The sequence below is a fragment of the Arvicanthis niloticus genome, chromosome 15 (assembly GCF_011762505.2).
Source record: "Arvicanthis niloticus isolate mArvNil1 chromosome 15, mArvNil1.pat.X, whole genome shotgun sequence".
In the NCBI taxonomy this organism is placed as follows: Eukaryota; Metazoa; Chordata; class Mammalia; order Rodentia; family Muridae; genus Arvicanthis; species Arvicanthis niloticus.
This window is the reverse complement of record NC_047672.1, coordinates 38,649,232-38,668,367: the sequence shown is the minus strand read 5'-3', so window position 1 is coordinate 38,668,367 and position 19,136 is coordinate 38,649,232. Positions and strand designations below refer to the sequence as shown.

Sequence of the window (19,136 nt, the reverse complement as noted above, 5' to 3'; positions counted from 1 at the left end):
CATCCTTATCATTTTCCTCGTCAACGAGGATGGTAGCTACAACTCCAGAAACAATTATTAGGTCTCTAGACATGGAAAGGATGAGGGAAGGAACAATGCTAACCATGCTGTCATCCTGTCTCATAATGCAAAACTAGCATCACATGACCAACTACAGCTGCAAGAGAAGCTGTACTATCTTCCTTGGGCCTGAAACACTGTACCAAGAAAGGAGGACATTAATTTTAAAACAACAACAACAAAAAATAACATTGTCAGCACAAAAAGAATGGGTATGATGTTATTGTGGTAAAAAAAAAAGAAGTATATTATTAAAAGTATAAAACATTGTAATTAAAACAGATAAAGTCTATCAAACACCTAAAGTTAAAAATCGCTTAAATCCATGTAGACATGATAGTCACTTAGGCTCTCTCACACTAAAGTCTTAGCTGGGTGATGTCATTCACACAAAGTTGGCAGAGACCCAAGCTCCTCTTACCTTGTTCCTTTAAAACTCTTATGGTTTCTATTGCTGCAATGAACAAAAGCAAGCTGGGTGGCGGGGGTGGGGGGTGGGGGGGTGGTTATTTGGCTTACATGTCCACATCACAGTCCATCATTAAAGAAAGCCAAGACAGGGACTCAAACAGGACTGGAAGCTGGAGGCAGCAGCTAATTCAGAGTGCTACTCACTCATTTGTTCCCCATGGTTTGCTGAGACTGCTTTCTTATAGAACTCAAGACCAGCAACCCAGGGGTGGCCCCACTCACGATGGTCTGGACCCTCCCCTATTGATCACTAATTAAGAAAACAACTATGGCTGGATCTGATGGAGGTATTTTCTCAACTGAGTCTCCCTCCTCTCTCATGACTCTAGCTGGTGTCAAGCAGACACAAAACTAGCCAGGACAGGAACACTAAAAAGTAAACAGAAAAACAAACAAACAAATAAAAAACTCACCCATCTATTTGTCTAAATAGCCATTTAAACTTCTCTTACACTAAGACTGATATAGCAAGTAGCAGGAGGAAGAGACACCAAGTAGGAAATGTCATTCTGATTCAGGGAACTCTGCTATATGCAAATCACTCTCATTAATATCCCACTTTCACAAACTTCAGTAGTCACCATCTTCATTGTTGTTGGTGGTAGAGTGTCTTCCTCCTCGTCCTCCTTACTTCTCCTTGCCTTCTTCCCCTGCCCTCTCTCCCCTGTCCCTTGCCTTTCTTCTCCTTCCTAGTTTGAAGAGTGAGAAGGAATACAGGATCCTGACAAATTCCAAGTCGATAATTGACACATCTTTGGGATGATAAGAGAAATCTGAATAGTCTCTAACCCAGGGGTTCTCAACCTGAGGCGCACAACCCCTCTGTGGGTCTCACATCATATTTTTACATTATGATTCATAACAGGGGCAAAATGACAGTTATGAAGTACCAACAAAATAAATTTATGGTTGAGGCTACTACACGTGAGGTACCGTGTTAAAGGCTCACAGTAGTAGGAAGGTTGAGAACCGCTGTTCTAACCTATCTTCTGCATTCTGTCAGAGCTGAAATATCGCCTCTGTGATTTCTCATTGATACTCATGGTTTCAAGATTCCATTTTCACATCGGAAAAACAATAAAACCTGTTTGCATTCCCAAAGCTGTGTTTTCAATTCATATCTTCTACAGGAAGCCATGTTCAGCCTCATTGCACTGAAGAGAAGGAACAAGAAAATGGAAAACACAGTCCTCAGTCAAACTGCCATATACCCAACTAAAATTATAGTGCTTATAAGAAGGGACTGACCATATTAGAAGTCCACTAGCAAAACCATAAGCAATATCCTGAAAAAGGGGCTGGGGGTACCAGATATTTGTATTAGTAAGCTAAAATCTCATCCTCACCGCTCTACAGGAAACAGTGGAAACTAGAAACAACTTGTATAGATTTTTGAAGAGTTTTCTAGAAGTACTAAAAAAACACAGGCTGGGAAAATAGCTGTCAGCAAAGTGCTCCTCCAGCAGGCAAGAGGACTGAGGTTAGCTTCCAGGACGCACGTTAAAAAGTTAGAGGCAGTAGCACACATTTATAATCCTAGCATTGGGGAAGCGGAGATAGGAGAATCCTCTCACATCACTATCTTGTTAATATACATGCACATATATCTATATCAAATTCTTCATTACCTGTACTAGATTATTAGCTACCAAGAACCTTGTTTGTCCACATCTACACATCAGTATCTACAATGATGTTTACCACAGAACAGCTGTTTGAATAATGCCTTTATATGTTTATATTAAAATCAAAGCATCTTTGAGAGGTAGATACAGCTCTTTGGATAAAGCACTTCCACAATAGATAAAGACTTGAGTTCGGATCCTCACGGCCCACATAAATGGCAGCAAGGGGTATCAAGCCACCTGTAATCACAGTGCTTGGAATTAGAGTCTGGGGAGCCCTAATGACAAGCTGGGTTATTAGACTAGATGTATGAGTTAGACCAGGCTTAGTATGTAACATGAAAAGCAACTGAGAAAGACCCTAACATCAACCTCTGGCCTTTGAACATGCATACATATATGCAATTGATTTTTTTCCTAAATGTAATCTATGATAAAATTTTAAAGAGAAACTTTAAATTCTGCTCTATGTCAAGTACAAGAACTCTATGCTTTCCAGAAATTATTTCATGTAATCTTCGCAGCATCTACTGAACTAAAATATATTATAATCTGACTTTACTCAGGTTATTATATATTTGAACATTTGCATACCATCTAATCTGTATTTGCCATTTAAATCCACAACTGGAAGGAAAACAGCTAAACTTAATGACTTTACATTAACTTCCAAGATTTGCTCTGCCAGGATGCTTGATGCTCTTCAGCTCAATTAAGCTGCACTTGAAATCCATGTTATTGTTAATTTCTAATTCACTATTATAAAACAAAACACAAAATATACATATGGAAGTATACACATTAATATTTATGTAGCACCCCTCCCCAAAGAATCCTTTACAAAGCAAAACTTAGCTGTAAGGGGGCAGTGCTGCTACCTGAAATCTCAAGGTGTTTGTCACCTAAAGAAAGGAAGCAGTGTGTCAAGTGCACTACTTAGGAATAGCCGCATATGAAAGGGTGGGTTATTTATGAAGACTAAATTGAGTTGCTTGAGTCAACACTGGTAGATTCATCTTCACAGCCTCTCTTCCTTCAAAACCTCCCATCTACCCCGCACTCTCCAACACAAGGTGCTTTTCACTAACTGTTGTTACATATGTACATATATGCATACATGCATACATACAAAACTTTATAAGTATTTTTCATAGATACAATCTGCTCAATATGTATAAGGTTAGGTGTATATATATTTTCAGGGCTGACCACTGGGCGTTGAATAACGAACTGGAGTGCTCTTCCCTGCAGAAGACTATTTTCCAACTCTTGTCAGCACGCCTCTAGTTTTTGTGTGAAGTTAAGGCCCTATGGGATTTCACCATCCACACTAGCACAGCTAATGTTATTGGCCTTGTTGGGCTCCTATTTAGGCAAGCATGTTGGTAAGACTTTATGGGTGTAGCTCCTGACATCTGTAGTAGACACAGTCTCACAGCAAGCCCCTTGTTCCCCTGGTTCTTAAGAAGTTTTAAACTGAAAAAAACTCCTTACACAAAATCTGTAAAGGAAGCCTGGGCTTAGCAAAACCACAGATAAGAGAGTAAGAATGAGCTGCATCTCAACCCTCCTCCTCCTTCCCAGTCCAGAACACATGCCGTCCTCCTGATCAGAAAAACCTCCTGATCAGAAAAACAAGAGCTGATAATGTTGTAGGCTATGGCTGCCATCTTACATTTAGACTTCTTTCCGATGATATTCAGCATTTTTTAAACCTTCTTAACTGGAGCAGTACTTTTAGCTTTAGACTTTTCTTTTTCTTTTTGCAGAGGGCTAAATTAAGACTTGTGTCTTTAAATAAAATTTGGAATCTGTGTCTCTAAAATTGAAGTAGTAAGAATATAGGTTTTGGGGTAGCAGAATGCCATTTTTTTAGCCACCTTATGTATAAATAGTTCTAAGTTGATAAAATCTCACTCTGTCTGTCTGTCTGCCTCTCTCTCTCTCTCTCTCTCTCTCTTTCTCTCTCTCTCTCTCTCTCTCTCTCTCTCTCTCTCTCTCTCTGTGTGTGTGTGTGTTGAAAGATAATACTTTGGAGGATAGACTATCGATAAAGCTATAACCCAATTTCAAAGGAATATTTGCTAACTTTATAATCTTAAACCAAAACTAGAGATGAGACCAACATGGTGGCTTGCATTAGTAATCTACTAGATACACTAGAATGGCAGAAACAGGCAAATCCCTGGGGCTCACTGGCCAACCAGCCCAATACACCTGCAAGTCTCAAGCCAACAAAAGATTGTGTCTTAAAAAAAACAATGTGTAAGTCACTTGAAGAATGACAGCCAATGTTGTTTTCTGGCCTGAATCCACATACACAGACATGCATGTATATACATACCAGCATACAAAGATACACACAAACCCACACACATGTGCATACATACACACCTGTACATACACAAAATTTGTGCATAGCAAGCTTGTGGGGACATGACTCAGTAGATAAAGTACTTGCTGTGCAAACATAAGGACCAGGGTTCATATCCCCAACTCCCACATAAAAAGCTAATTGTCTTGGCAGGTATCTCTAACCCCAGTAACCCAAGGGACATAGGTATTGGGCAGGGGAGCAAAGGTGGTAGAGACAGGGACAGGCAGATTCACAGGACTCACCATCCAATCAGTCTAGATAAATAGAAGACTCCAGGGTTCAGTAAAGAGATCCTATCTCAAAAAGTTAAGATGAAGAGCAAGGGCCACGCTATGTTCAACTTTGGTGTCCACAAACATGTTCATGTACACATACACACATACACACACAGAGCAATCAAATTATATACTAATATATAGGGTGACTTAAAACTATCTATATATAATAATATCATTTGCTCATGTCATCACATTCTTTGATGGCATAACATTAAAACTCCAATACAAAAGAGAAAACAAAATTCCTTTGGCCTTTGTAATGCTCAATTTATCCTTCTGACTAGCTAGTTCGGGCAAAGGAAAGACCTGAAATAAGCTTAAATATTTAAATTTGAAATTAGCTTTGTAATGTAACATTTAGACTGATGCCAGACTATACATAGGGGTGGATGTGATATGAATGTAAAATGCACTTGGTTTATGCATATGAACACATGGTCCCCAGCTGGTGTGGGTGGGGGAGCATCACTGGAGGTGTGCTTTCTGGTTTTATCACCTAGCCCCACTTCCTGTCCGATGTCTGTGTCATGGCTGTAGACACACAGTGACTAGCAATCTCATGCTCCTTACTGCTATGCCTTCTCCCCTATATATTTCTTAAGTTGCAAGCAAAGATAAGCTTTCCCTTAAGCTTACCTTAGGTCAGTTATTTTGACACATCAATGAGCAAAGTATCTAATAAAGAGATAAAGTCATAACTTTGTTTTCATTATCACAAAGCAGAAGAAAGAATCACACTTTCATATCTCACCTTCCTTCAGTTCCGGCTTTTAAAAAAATAAATAAACAAACAACTATGAGAAACAAGAACAGAAACTGTGGGACAGAATAGAACATTGACTTTTATGAACCATTAGAGTCTGTGAAGTTAACAGGTATATAAAGAACCAGTATAAACAAGTATAAAAAGATCTTGCTAATCTAAAGGGCATTTTGGTATGGAACCAGCTCTCTATGGGTAGAAATGGAGAATGACCCACAATGAAAATTTTAAGTTGGTCTCTATATAGCAGTGGGAACAGAGGCTGAGGTTAAAAAAAAAAATTAAGGGTTAACATGGCAAGGTGTGGAACACTGATGCACATCTATTAAGACTTGGAATTAGGTATTGTATAACCAAACTAGGCTGGAAACAGGAAGGGCGGGGTTCTGGGCCAGGGACAGTAGGCAGGTTCTCCTCTCCCCACCAAGTGCTTTCCACCTTTCATATATTATTGCTTCTAATGCAACCATTTATAGCAATTGCCGCTGATTTTATGAAAGGGTGGCTTCCAACAAGAAATGCCTGCCTTGGAGACCACGTTAGCCCGCCACATAGACAAGGAGCTGAATACAGTAAACAAGAAAGACTGCAGCTATGTCTTCGAGGCTATGATTGAGTTGATTGTCACGATAAAGCTAATCACAAAAATGAGACAACAGAGGAAGTACAATGGTTAGAACCTAAGACAGGTGCAAGGCTGCAGGGTGATGACACTGACTGAGCGGCTGATGCTTGACAGACAGCTGAGCTCAATAACTAACAAAGCTAGAGTCAGGGATGGACTGAGGTAGGGGGGTGACTGTCCCGACTGGGTGGGCAGAGAAACGGCACTATCATCTGCTAGTGGGACTAGGGGGACACGCGTATAGCAGCTGGACTTTCCAATGGCTCCACTGATAACAGCCCAAGGAATTAACCAACATCAAGAGATTACATCAGCCTTTGTCTGGTTTCTGCCATGGCATTAAAGCCCTAGACACTGGAGTTCAAAGGCGTTTTATTCTCTTGGAAACCTCTCCGACTCTCCAGATTTCCTTTTACTTTTCTTAATTCCTCCCTTTTCCTCAACTATTCTCTTTTCTATGAATCTTAATCAAGTTTACTTCTGCTCTGCATGCTGCCACAAGAGTCCAGACCTTTAACTTTCATGAAGAGAAGATGGACTCAGAGTTACCACTAGTTTCAGGTCTTTGGCGATTATCAGCATCTAATAGCCTGGGTTCCTAGGTCATATTCAACTCGCAAACCCTTCATTAATCGTTATTTTTATTTTGTATATGTATTTGCTATGTGCAAGTTCATGTATGTGTATATATGTGTGTAGCTGCATGTAAAGGTTTCAGTTGATGTCAAGTGTCCCCACCTTGAGGCAGGACCTTTTAAAACTTTGAACTTCCCAATTTGGCTAGACTGAGACTAGAAATCCCATTGATCTTCCTGGCTCCACCTCCTCAGCAATGGAATTAGAGGTGGGGGCCATCAGTGTTTACATAGATGCCACAGATCCCAATTCGAGTCCTCATGCTTGTGAAACAAGCATATTACCAACAGAGACATCTCCACCATCCAATAAAACTTTTTAAAGGGCAAACATGGATTGAAATAATGTTGCTTAACTAATTTGAAAGAAAGTAGGGGCTGGGGAGATGGCTCAGTGTTTGAAAGTACTGGCTACTCTTCCAGTGGACCCAGGTTCAATTCCCAGCACCCACAAAGCAGCTAACAACAATCTGTAATTGCGTTCCCAAGGGATCCAATGACCCCTTCTAGCGTATGCTAGTATGGTAGTGTACATCTTTAACCCTTCCCACTCAGCACCAGGATGCAGAGGCAGAAAAATCTCTGTGAGTTCAAGGCCAGCCTGAAAGTTCCTGGCCAGCCAAGGCTACATAGTGAGATTCTGCCAGAAGAGGAAGAAGGGGAGGGGGAGAAAGGGAGAGGAGGAAGAGAAGAAAGAAGAGAAAGAGAAGGGGGGAGGAGGAGAAGGAGGATTATGACTGCTACAGTGATGACAACAGAGGAGAGGGAAAGGGAAAGAAAACCAAGAGAGTGGAGAACAAGTCAACTATGCTAACATAGTTTGAGGTTTCTAGAAATGACCAATTTTATGAAAATGGACAATTACTCTATTTGAATCTGGACCTGATGAAAATCTAAAATGGGTTATGGATTGGATAATGTAGTGAATAATTCCTTTACATCCATGTACTGAAGCATCTGCACCCCAACAGTACTTGAGAGCACACATACAGAGACAGGTTTCCCCCAAATCTACAATGATGGCTCTAAAATAGAAAATGACAGAGTTTCTCTTAAGAACTCAACTATGAAAACCAAAAAATAAAAGTATACCAGAGTTGATAAAAATCAAATCTATGCAGGTAAAAAGTTACCTTGAAATTGCAGATTTGATTTCATAGAGAAACCAAGGCATCTGACATAATCAGCAAAACAAAAGCAATCAATAACATCCATGTATAAAAAAGAAACTTTTACAGCATTCAGAAAGTATCTCCAATATTTTATCTTATTAAAGTAATAAAAATGATGTTTTTATTTAAAAGAAAAGGTACTTTATTAAGAGAACAAAGAGTATCTATCGTAAGATTTTAACCAGCAATATACACACTAGTAAAGCACTCCCAGTAAAGCCTCAGAAAGCAGGTTAGTAACTAATTCTGGGCACTCTGACCAATACCGTGAGATGGAAGATGGAAGATGGAAGAGGGCCAGCTACTGCACAGGAAAAAGGCTCCCCATCAGCACCATTTTGCCCTGCCAGACAGAAACCCAGAAAGATCAATATTAAAGGAATCAACTGTGTGCCGTCAATATGTACAGTCAATGACCAGTTAGAGCATAAAAAATTAAAGAGCTCTCCATTTCTCCATAATTAGATAAATAAATTATAGAGAATTCTGTAGGGTACAATAGAAACAACAAAGTATACAATGCTCAAAATTCACCATAATTACAAATACAAGGGCTCTGTAAAATCAAAGTATCAAAAGATTTCAAAAACAAAAGGACTGAGGAAATGAAGAAAGAGGCTGAACTCATAGGAGACTGAATTTAGTACAAATATTGTCAAATAGGCTTAATTAGACTCACGGTTTAAGAGGACAGCACTTCAGATGGAGAATACACAAACTATTGACACTATGCTAAATGCACTACACCCAGTATCTCATCCAATCACAGGAACAGATGAAGTAGCCAGGGCCTACGGAGATGAAATATGCTAATGAAGAGAATGATAAGGGAAAAAGTCAGGAAGGAAGGGAAGAACGCTGAATGAACTTCTGACACAGAAGAAGTAAAAACACTATTAGCAATTAAGATATATAGTAACCATTAATCAAAATTATTTGATACAGTGAAGGGGGGGAAAGTAGGTTAATGCATCAAAATAATTAACACGAAAAGATAAATATATACATTTTTTACCATTAACCCAAGAAAGTACTCCCATATGTTTTATCTTTTGAAATGAAGAACTAAATAATTGGTTGACAGACAGCCAGTATGATTAACAACTCTTTAGGACTTAAGTAATTGAAGGTCGCCCTTGTATTTCAGTGGGTCACTGAGAAATGAGCTATTGAAAATATCAATGAAAGTCTCCCTCAAAACAAAGTGAGAGGCTGGTGACGGGATCATCCCCGCTCAGGAATGCCATCCCCAGTGCATGTCAGAACTAGCAGGCCAACCCAAATTCTCAGCAGAAAAAGGAAACCTGGACAAGAGTTATTAGACCACAGAGGGTGGGGAATCAGTCTCACAATCAATCAGAAAGGACCACATTAGCCTTTCAATCATTCAAGCCCTTTGCCCCAGCCACACTTCTTGTGTAAGAAGTTGTCACCAACTTGGTTACATAATGAAAATGTATTCAAAATCATGAAGTTTACACAGCTATGTAACAGTATTTCTATCGGCCAAGTGGACCACTGGGATGCTTTTCTGCTTTTCATTCCTGTTTTTTGTGGTTGTTGTTGTTGTTGTTGTTGTTTTTTCTCCCCCCCCCCTCCTGCTGGGAATTGAGCCACAAGCCTTATACATGCTAAGCTGCAGGCCCACCAGAGCTACAACTTCAGCCCTTGTGATGTTTTAGAGTGTGAGCTTTGTGTAAACACAAATCATTTGTTATCCAACTAATATTAAGAAGAAGAAAAATAGGGGCTTTGATTAATATACATGTTTCAGAAGTTTGGATGTGGTAGGAAAATATTAATCCACCCTTACATCTTTCTTTAAATGGTTCTAATGGTGTTATTTAATAAGTTACTTGAGACTATCTTCTATAATATACGTTTTTGAGTATAGAAGACAAATTTTATTTTTTTGTTTTTGAGATTCTAATATAGTTACAATATTTTTCCCTTTCCTTTCCTCCCTGGAAACTTTCCCATAACATATCCCTGTTCTCCTTCAAATTCATGACCTCTTTTCTACTAATTATTATTATATGAATATATATAATGTATACATATATATGTTCTGAAGTATAACCTAATCAGTCTGTACAATGTTACTTGTATGTTTCCAGAGCCGACCACCTGGCACTAGACAACCACTTGGTAGGTTCCTGCTTCCAGCTTTTCTTCGTAACCTAGAGTTGAGGTCTCTTCGGCTTTTCCCTATCCACTCTGGCATGTCCACTGTGCTGTTCTTGTTCGGCCCATTTTTCAGGCAGCCATGTTGGTGAGACTTTACGTGCCACATGTCTTTACCTTCTATGTATAGCTTCTGTTATTACTGGGAGACACAATCTCACAGAAAACTCCCCGTTTCTCTGACTCTTACAGACTTCCTGCCCCCTCTTTTACAGTGTTCTCTAAGCCTTAGGTACCAGAGTGTTCTGTGGATGTAGCCATTGGAACTGGGCCCACAACCCTGCATTTTTGATTGGTTGTGGATTTCTGTAGTGGTCTCCATGTGTTGCAAAGAGAAGATTCCTTGATGAGGAGTGACGACTACACTTATCTGTGGATGTAAAGACAAATGTTAACAGATTTTGTTAGGGCTTATTGTTGTTTAGTAAACTAGTGGTAGCAGATTCTCCTCCAATAACTGTGGCTTCACTAGCACCAAGTAGTTAGCTAGGTTTCCAATACCAGGTATCATAACCCTCTTGTTGAGCAGGCCTTAAGCTCAATTAGAGAGCTGTTGGTTACCACCAAGGAATGCATGCTACTAATGCATCATGCATTGTTAGGGTTATCATGACATGTCAGTTGTTCATGTAGGTCACTGGTGTTATAGGTGAGTGCAGTTATAGAAAACTACATGCATGGCTGAAACACTCTGTACTCCTTTTTTGCACAAGACTTTTGTGAAATTGACTCTTGCTTATTTCAAGAAATTGTTTGGTCTCAATCTATCTCTGAGATTTCATGACAACCTTCTTCCCAGTGTCACTTGGAAAGGAAAACAACACTTAATCTTACTTCCCACCCCTCAGTTCCCAGAGTTTATGTTGTTGTTAGTGATCTATCTACAGTTCTATAATGATTTAAGACTTTTTAAAGGTCTAAAATATTGCACTGATTTCCTGTTGTATCAATTCAAAGAAATCCATACTATGTAGATTCCTTACTGTTGGTGTTACATTTTACTTAATGCAGAACACCCACTTAATCGCACAGTATTCTTTTTTTTCCTTATTTTATTTTATTTACATTTAAGATGCCATCCACTTTCCCCATTTCCCCTCCCTAGAAAACCCCTGTCCCATGCCCCCCCTTTCCTTTTAGCACACAGTATTCTTATTGATTACAAATACTTTCCCCTTGCCTAGGTAAAAATAAGCCATTTCTCCCCCTGTATCTCTCTTTAGAACAGATCTCAACATTGGCTGTACATTGAAATCACCTGGGAAGCCTAAAGTTCACTTCCCAAGCTCTGAGACCAATTTAATTAGTCTAAAGTATCACCTGAATAATGGGATTAAAAAAAAAAAAAAGCTCTCTAGGTGATTATAATAAGCAGCCAAAGATGAGAATTATAGATTTTCCTTAAGGAACAAATATAAAAATCTTTAAGTAACCAAAATAAAGTGGCTATAAGAAAAAATGTTAATGATTTTGAACAACTCCACCATTTGATAATAGACAAGTCTTTCCTCTAAAAAAGATATCAATTGTGCCACCAAAGTGCCTACAACTTGCAATCATGAGGTCTTTCCCTTATGATTACATATCATGTGATAATATACCTTCATATTTTCCAGTTGTGAAAAAAAAATCACAATTAAGTTGAAATTTATATAAAATGTGTACAAGAACTCTAGTGGCTCACCCCAAAGTGTGATATTTTTTCCTTTCAGAATTCCCATATTTCACAACCTGGGACTCATCTTTCTCAACTTTTAAATTTCATTTTTACTTATTTGTTTATGTGGAATGGAGATACACATTCACATGTGTGTGCACACATGCCAGGGTGTATGTGTAGAGATCCAAAGACGACTGGCACGAGTGCCTTCTCTCCTTCCACCAGGTGGGTTGTCAGGCTCAGTGACAGGTGCCTTTGTCTGTTGAGCTCTCCAAAGGATCCAGCTTTCTCAATTTTTTTTTGGAAAGACATTAATGATGGTATAGTTTCACTTTATTTATCTTCTGAGAGTACAAATAAGTGGAGCTCTCAAAACAAAATGAAACAAACAAACAAAACAGAACAACAAGAAAAGCAAAACAAAAATGAAACAGAAGAGGTAAGATTCAGTCGGGATACTTTATTTCACTGTGCGAGCAGTCTTAACATATCAAGATGAAGAATGATTTCATTCTTGAAAGGAACTCCAATATTGCTTAATCCATTTGAGTTCTCACTAGCACAACTCATTCTACCAAATTAAGTGTTGCTGCTGCTGCTCCTGCTGCAGTGCCAGGACACCCTGTAGAAGGCTGGATGAATCAGCTAAAGGAATAAGCATTTTTCTCTGAGATACCATTTTAAGTCCGGCCTGAGGGTTTTCTTTAATGTGTGGTTTCCAACTGGATCCCCCGAGAACAAGGTATTCCCTGTTATTAATGGCAGCAAACACTGTAACCTGTTCCTTTGGTATTTGTCCCACACTGTACCAAAGCCCAAGGAACACAAAGGATGAATGATGTGGGCTCTTTTACAACAGCACCAGGTCTACTGGAAACAACAGGCAAAAGAGCAAGGCAGATTGTGGGGGTTCACCGCTGCTTTCCTGTCCCTCCAGACAGATAATGGCATAGAGAAGGTTGCTTTGAAGTCATTGCTTCTATGTCAATAGAGACTTTCACTGTCAGCACTTTCTTCAGAAGGACCCTTACAGATCTCAAAACATGTGTAAGAGTAAATGTTCCACAGAAAACCGGAAGATAGATCCTTCCCTGTTATATTCTCTTTCCTCCGTTCTAGATCTCACTAATTCTTTGAGGCATAAACTAAACCTGAGACTTGCATGTGTTTACTGGATTCTATATGCCATGCACTACATATGCTAACTTAAACACAGCATGAGGCCACAACTATAGTTTAAGTCCCCAAAAGGAAGGCAACTCACCACTCAGGCAAAATGGTACCAAGAAAAAGAAAGATGCCCTCTCAGGACTTGCAAACCTGTCATTCATTTCTAACAAGGCTGACCTTCCCGAGCCCAGGGATCATAAAAGGTATCAGAAGATTAAAAATAAATAAATAAAATAGAGAGTCAACTGTTTCCAAAAGGAGATAAAAGCGGTCAATTTTTTCAAAGGTTGAATATGCCTATCAAAGAGCCTGGAACTAAAAGTGCTTCAGATTTGGGATTTGGGGAAATTTGCATATATATTACATCGTATCTTGGGGATGGGACTGAAGCATAAATACAAAATGTATTCATGTTTTCTGCTCACCTTATACACATAGCCCAAGAGTAATTGTTGTTACACAGTTACAAACTATGATTTTTCAAATAAAACTAGATATGAAAGGATCCACTTGGAGACATTTAAGAAGTTTTAAGATTTTTAAGCATTTAGGCTTCTGGATGGTCAGATCACGGATGCTTTCCTCAAACCACTGTACTCTAACTGAAAGAAAGGCGAACGTCTATTGTGTATTCTTTCATCCAACACTGTATTCCCACACCACAGTCTTGCAAATCAGTTTTACCTAAGACATTTCTGCAGCTTCAAAGCATTATTTAGATACATTCCTCGAACACAGAATACCAAGGACTATGCAAAACGATGAGACAGGATCCTATGAAGAGGTTTATTTTATAAAATGCACTGTGCATCATCTTAGCGGCAATACAGATAGAAATCCATGAGTATGGACATATAAATCATGCATAAAGTCATTATTTGAAACTTCCACCTTTTATTTGATTTGTTTTTATTTGTAGTTCAAAGGAGAGCTGGCCTTCTTCTCAACATGTTAGAGTAAATAATAAGACCAAAAATAACAGAGAAATGACCAAGTACAAACCTCCAGGTCCTGCTTCATTCATCCAGGAATAATATCTCTTTAAATCATGTTCACTGTAAATAGTTATAAATATAGTCTTAGAGTAGAAATATATCTGTGAATAGACTTCTCTTCTATGTTGGCCAAGGTGCTTGTCACAGTTTCCCCAACCACAAAGGACCTCATTTGTTCCTTTTCCTTCTAGGTTTTCAATGTTTTCTAAAAGTCTGACAAGCAATGATCTTATTAAATATATGTAATTTGCTTCATTTTTAAAATTTGTTTTCTAGCTATAACATTGATCTCTCTCCCCCAATAGTCTAGAACTACCTAAGGGTCATAATCATTGTTAGTTCTATAATGATGGAAATACAATCAAAGCAATGAACACAGGGGAGAATCAAGCAATGTTCCCTGCTGAAGCCATTTTGTGATGCCTGTTTGTTACCATGCACATGAATCATGCATGCAACCCTGCCTATGTCCAGTAAGGCAGTGAGACCACCTGATACCATGCTCTGTTATAGAAACTAACCCAAGTCTACTCCAGGATGTTCTGTAAGTGCATCAGTAATCAGTGCAGGCCTCACAAGCATCAACTGTTATTCCTCTGTGTTGAAGTGTGCTGGTCAAAAACCACAGGTACACATATTTCCACTGAACTGAGTTTAATCCTATTTAACGTTTTCAAATAGTAAATGGATGCAACCTCTTATTGGTCCAATGGGCCACTTTAGCCACCTGAAAAAGGAAACAAAACCCAAAAACAAAACAAACTCTGAGGTTCAGCTCTGGTTCCTAAAAGCCCAACTGCCCTAACAGTGAAAGCCTCTGCCTGCAAACCTGAGTCCTGGCCTCCAGCTTGAGGTTCCTATCTCTGTGGTTCATTTTCTTCAGTTACAGGACAAGGACCCTTTCAGACCTCAATTTCTGATCCTCTCAAGTTCTCAAAGTTGGGAGAGGTGAGAAAGCAGTAATAAATCATTTTGCTTCCTGTATGACTACTGGAGGCTACAAAAAAAGTATACAATGTATACAATAAAAGTATACAATGGGTTAGGGATTTTGCAATTATCATGTTACTATATATATATATATATATATATATATATATATATATCCCAACTGTTTAATTCAAGACTTAAAGTAAGTTTTGGCATTAATTGTTGGCTTGTACATCAAATTCACATGAACACAGTTAAATTCTCTTTTTATTTTTCCTAAGAGGAAACCTGACTGCCAAGAATTGCTCCAGCTCCCTTTAGCAAGAAGCATGCCTGAGAGAGAGAGAGAGAGAGAGAGAGAGAGAGAGAGAGAGAGAGAGAGAGAGAAAGAATGAATATGGAGGGACCTTCTGAATAAGATAAATGCTTAGGTTGTTTGTTACAGGACCTCCCCCATTAAAATATATAAATCACTAAAGTTTCCCTGATTGTGCTTGAGGCTCTCGAGATTTAAAAACAAAAACTTCTAAGCCTTGCAAATAATTTTGCATAGAACGTGCACAGTGTTTTTCCTCCTTTGCTGAAGTTGGATTTATTTTAGTAATGTCTGAGTAACATTACATCAACAGTTTCCTCGGTGCATGGTGAGTACACCTGCTTGCCAATTGAAATAATTTCTAGAGAAACAAACATTCTATTTAAACAGGAAGAGCCAGGAAAACTACATTATTTGCGCAGCCAAGGGAGAGTCCCCTTCCTTAACAAACTGCAACAAGTACGAATGAGCCAGTAGCCAATGACTTTCTTCAAAGGGAGCCTAAAGGGAACGATTCCAAACACAAACAGCCACTTGATTTCTTACCAGATAATAATTTTTACATATTAATTACTGAAATATATGCTAACACATAATGTGAAAGGTGAAACCAGACACCGGATGATGCTCATATACTTTGTACAGACGCCTACCACAACATAAATATAAAACCCCACACTCGGTTTAAGAATGACTACTGTGGTTGGCATCTGCTGAACAAACGGAGTTGGTACAAACTCAACACAAGCAGCACATAAGGATGGGTGGTCCTGTGTAGGAGTGGAGCCCCAAGCTCCCCATAAACCCCAAGAAACTCGCCCTTCACCAGAAGGGTGGCAGCTTTAGCCATGCCAAGTGGCTTTTACTAGGAAATGCTACTGTGACCCACTTCTCTCTTATAGCAAGATAAGACTGCCTAGAACTAGTTAGGATTCTATCAGTCCGATGTCCTATGAACTAGAAGGTTGGGCTGCCTGAAAGGCTTCTGTGATTAGACTTCAGTAGTAAAGAAATGCCCCCAGAGCACTCAAAAGAATGACAGTTCCAGAAGAGCTGCTGATTTGGTTCTAATTTGGTGAAGCTGAAAGGAACACTTAAGATCTATCCTCTCGGAAAATTTTAAGTATGTAATACAGTATCGGTGACCTCAAGCTAACTCATAGTTCTCCACCTATTCCTAAACTCAATGAGTTGCATTCAGTAACTATGCACAGCTTTTAATATGCCAACCATATTTAAAAAAAAAAAAAAGCAAATATTGAACAATGTAGATCAGAGTGTTTGGGTAGGAGGCATGTTGAGAAACTGCTTCCTCTGGTCTACAGTTTTATCTTAAAAGTCAAGTCAAAGGGTTGTCAAAAATCTCAAAGAAAGGTCTCACATGCAGAGGTTACTATTTCAGCACAGTGATGACGGACTGTGTATATAGGAATTCTTTGTGCAATCCCCACCTGCACCACAAGCGGAGGGGACTGTTACAGGTTTCTTCAGAGCATTTCAGGTTCAGTATTCCACTAAAAGGTTTCCCCAGACAGCTTCTATTCTACACATTTATCCAGTTAAGGTGATTTAAGTTGTTCCTTTTGAGTATGATACAGAACATCAGACTTCTGGGGTTCTGTTTTAAAATGACTACAGTAGGGTAGCTATTTTATCTGACAGAACTTCCGTAAATCTTTGGGGAAGGAGCCATAAGCAAAGCATTTGCTAGTCCTTCATCTGCCACTAACAGTGGACTTCATTAAGCCTGCCATGGCCTGGAATTACTCACAGCCCCTCTGGGTGCATAGCTTCCTCTGTGTTTGAATGCCATGCCCTGATTGTTTGGCAACACAGGAAACTTGGCGATATAACTTTGCTTTTATTTCACCAAAGAAAATGTCTAGTCCTTTGCCCTAGTGGAGATTTCTCTGTAACAGGAAAGTATCCGTGCTCCACCTGCTTCAGCCAGCTACACGCGCAGCCTGTTCTAAGGGCAAAGCCCAGCTCCATACACCCTACAACAGCCCAAATTAAAGTTGTTGCGAGTTGCATTCTAACCCTGTCCCAACCTAATCTGCCCAGGTGCAATTACTGCAGGACCTGCAAGGTGGGATCAGCTGATCGGTCCATGTCTTGGGGATGATGAGGTGCAGCTGCCAGCTCCTGCCAGCTCTGGCCAGCTCAGGCCAGCTCTGGCTAGCTCCGGCTGGGGTTAAAAACTGAAGCGCTCCAACCTGTCCCAGACATCCCTCAAAGACTAAAATAGTGTCCAGTCCTTCACAGAAGGACGGCAGCAGGTGCCCCTGAGCTCTCCCAGGAGAAAGCCTCCGGGGACGGGAGGGGAGGGGGATAAGTGGCTTCAGGAGGCTCCCAGTCCCGCTGCCACTCACCTTCTGCTGCCTCCGGGCCATGTCAGTGGGCTGCTTGGCGTTGAAAGGGTACGCGATGCACCTCACCACGAAGACGTAGAGCTGCAGGCGGATGCGCCGCTCCTGCTCCTCGTCCAGCTGCCTTTCGGGCTCATCTCGCCCCTCGCTGAGTACCGAGGGGCTCGGGCTCACGGGTCTAGCCGCTCCGCCACCGCTACCACCACCGGAGCGTCCCGGTGCGTCCCGCCGCCCTTCCCGAGCCGTGGTCGGCGGCGCTCGCTGGGAGCCGCCCGGCGCCACCAGCACCTCGCGGCTCTCCTCCTCCAGCCCCTCGTCCGACTCCTCCTCGCTGGAAGACGGGTCGAGCATGGTGCTGGCTGGGACGCCTGGGCTCGGCCCTCGATCCTCGGGGGGCTCCTCGGCGAGCGCAGCTGTCCCCGCGAGTCCGCGGGAGCCTAGGACGATACGCGGCGGCCGCAGAACGAAAGGGAAAGTGGCCCGGGCTTTCCGGACACGTCGAGTTCGGGCGCCTGAGTGTTTGCCGCGGCCAGGACGCGGGGCGGGCGAGCGGAGCGGCGGGAGGCGAGAGGCGGAGTTAGCGCGGGGGCGCTCGGGGCGCCCGGGGACCGCGCGCCCAGCCTCGGGCCGCCAGCCCGCCTGCGCGCGCGCCCAGCCCCGCCGCCGACCCCCGCCGCCCGCGCAGGTGAGGAACCTGTGGCGCCTCCCGAGCAACACGTGGAACGGAATGTCGAGGAGCGGACGCGGGGACGCGGAGTGCGCGTGCGCGCCACGCCGCGCCCGCCACCGCCAGGACCGGGCGGCGGGTGTGCCGGGCACCCCGGAGCGCGCGGTTTGCAGAGGGGCGGGATGTGCAAAGCGCAGACGACCCCGGGCCACCCAGCACCCAGTTGTCCCGCAGGCTTCCTGTAGGGGTGACGGTGGGATAGGGGCGAGGGACGCAGTCCCCAAGTAAGCAGAGAGGGAGAGAGCTCCCCGGACAGTGCTGGGACCGGATTTGTGAAACCTGAGTGCTGAAAAGTGGGACCACCTGCCTTCACCTTGAAGTATTCTTTCTAGGAGGCTTGAAAAAGTCTCTCTCCCTTCTTCGCTGCAGTGGGACGCTCTCTAAGAAGTCCAAAATTGTAATCGTCTCAACAGGGGCATTAAAAAGAAAAGTTGGCGCAGCGGCTGGGGGCGGGGTTGGGGGGTCTATTAAACTGATTATATATATATATATATATATATATATATATATATATATATATATATATATATATATATATTCCTGTTGTTTCCTGCAATCTCGCGAGCCAATTAGATTTTATATTTGCAAAATGAAACTCTGATTCAGAACAAACACAGCTCAATTGTCTCCTAGGTTGAGATAGAACGGACTCAAACAAAACAGGTTGTTTTGGGGGAACAGACATTCAACAAACACCCGAGAGCCGGCCGGTGTCCGGCCTTGTTAGCTTGTGGCAGAGGCTCAAGTGAGGGCATATACAACACCAAGTCGCTCTCTTT

General features: G+C 41.4%; 1 protein-coding gene across 9 annotated transcripts in view; it reads right to left on the bottom strand.

Annotated features, from left to right (window-relative positions):
* The window catches only part of Cadps2 (calcium dependent secretion activator 2), a 499,527-nt gene extending 481,447 nt beyond the window's left edge, over positions 1-18,080 (bottom strand). For all 9 annotated transcript variants that reach the window (XM_076913647.1, XM_076913648.1, XM_076913651.1 and 6 more), the window contains exon 1: positions 17,634-18,080. In XM_076913647.1, coding sequence (XP_076769762.1) covers positions 17,634-17,981 — 348 coding nt within the window. In that variant the 5' untranslated portion in view covers positions 17,982-18,080. The remainder of the gene's footprint in view (positions 1-17,633) is intronic.
* Between the last annotated feature and the right edge of the window lie 1,056 nt (positions 18,081-19,136).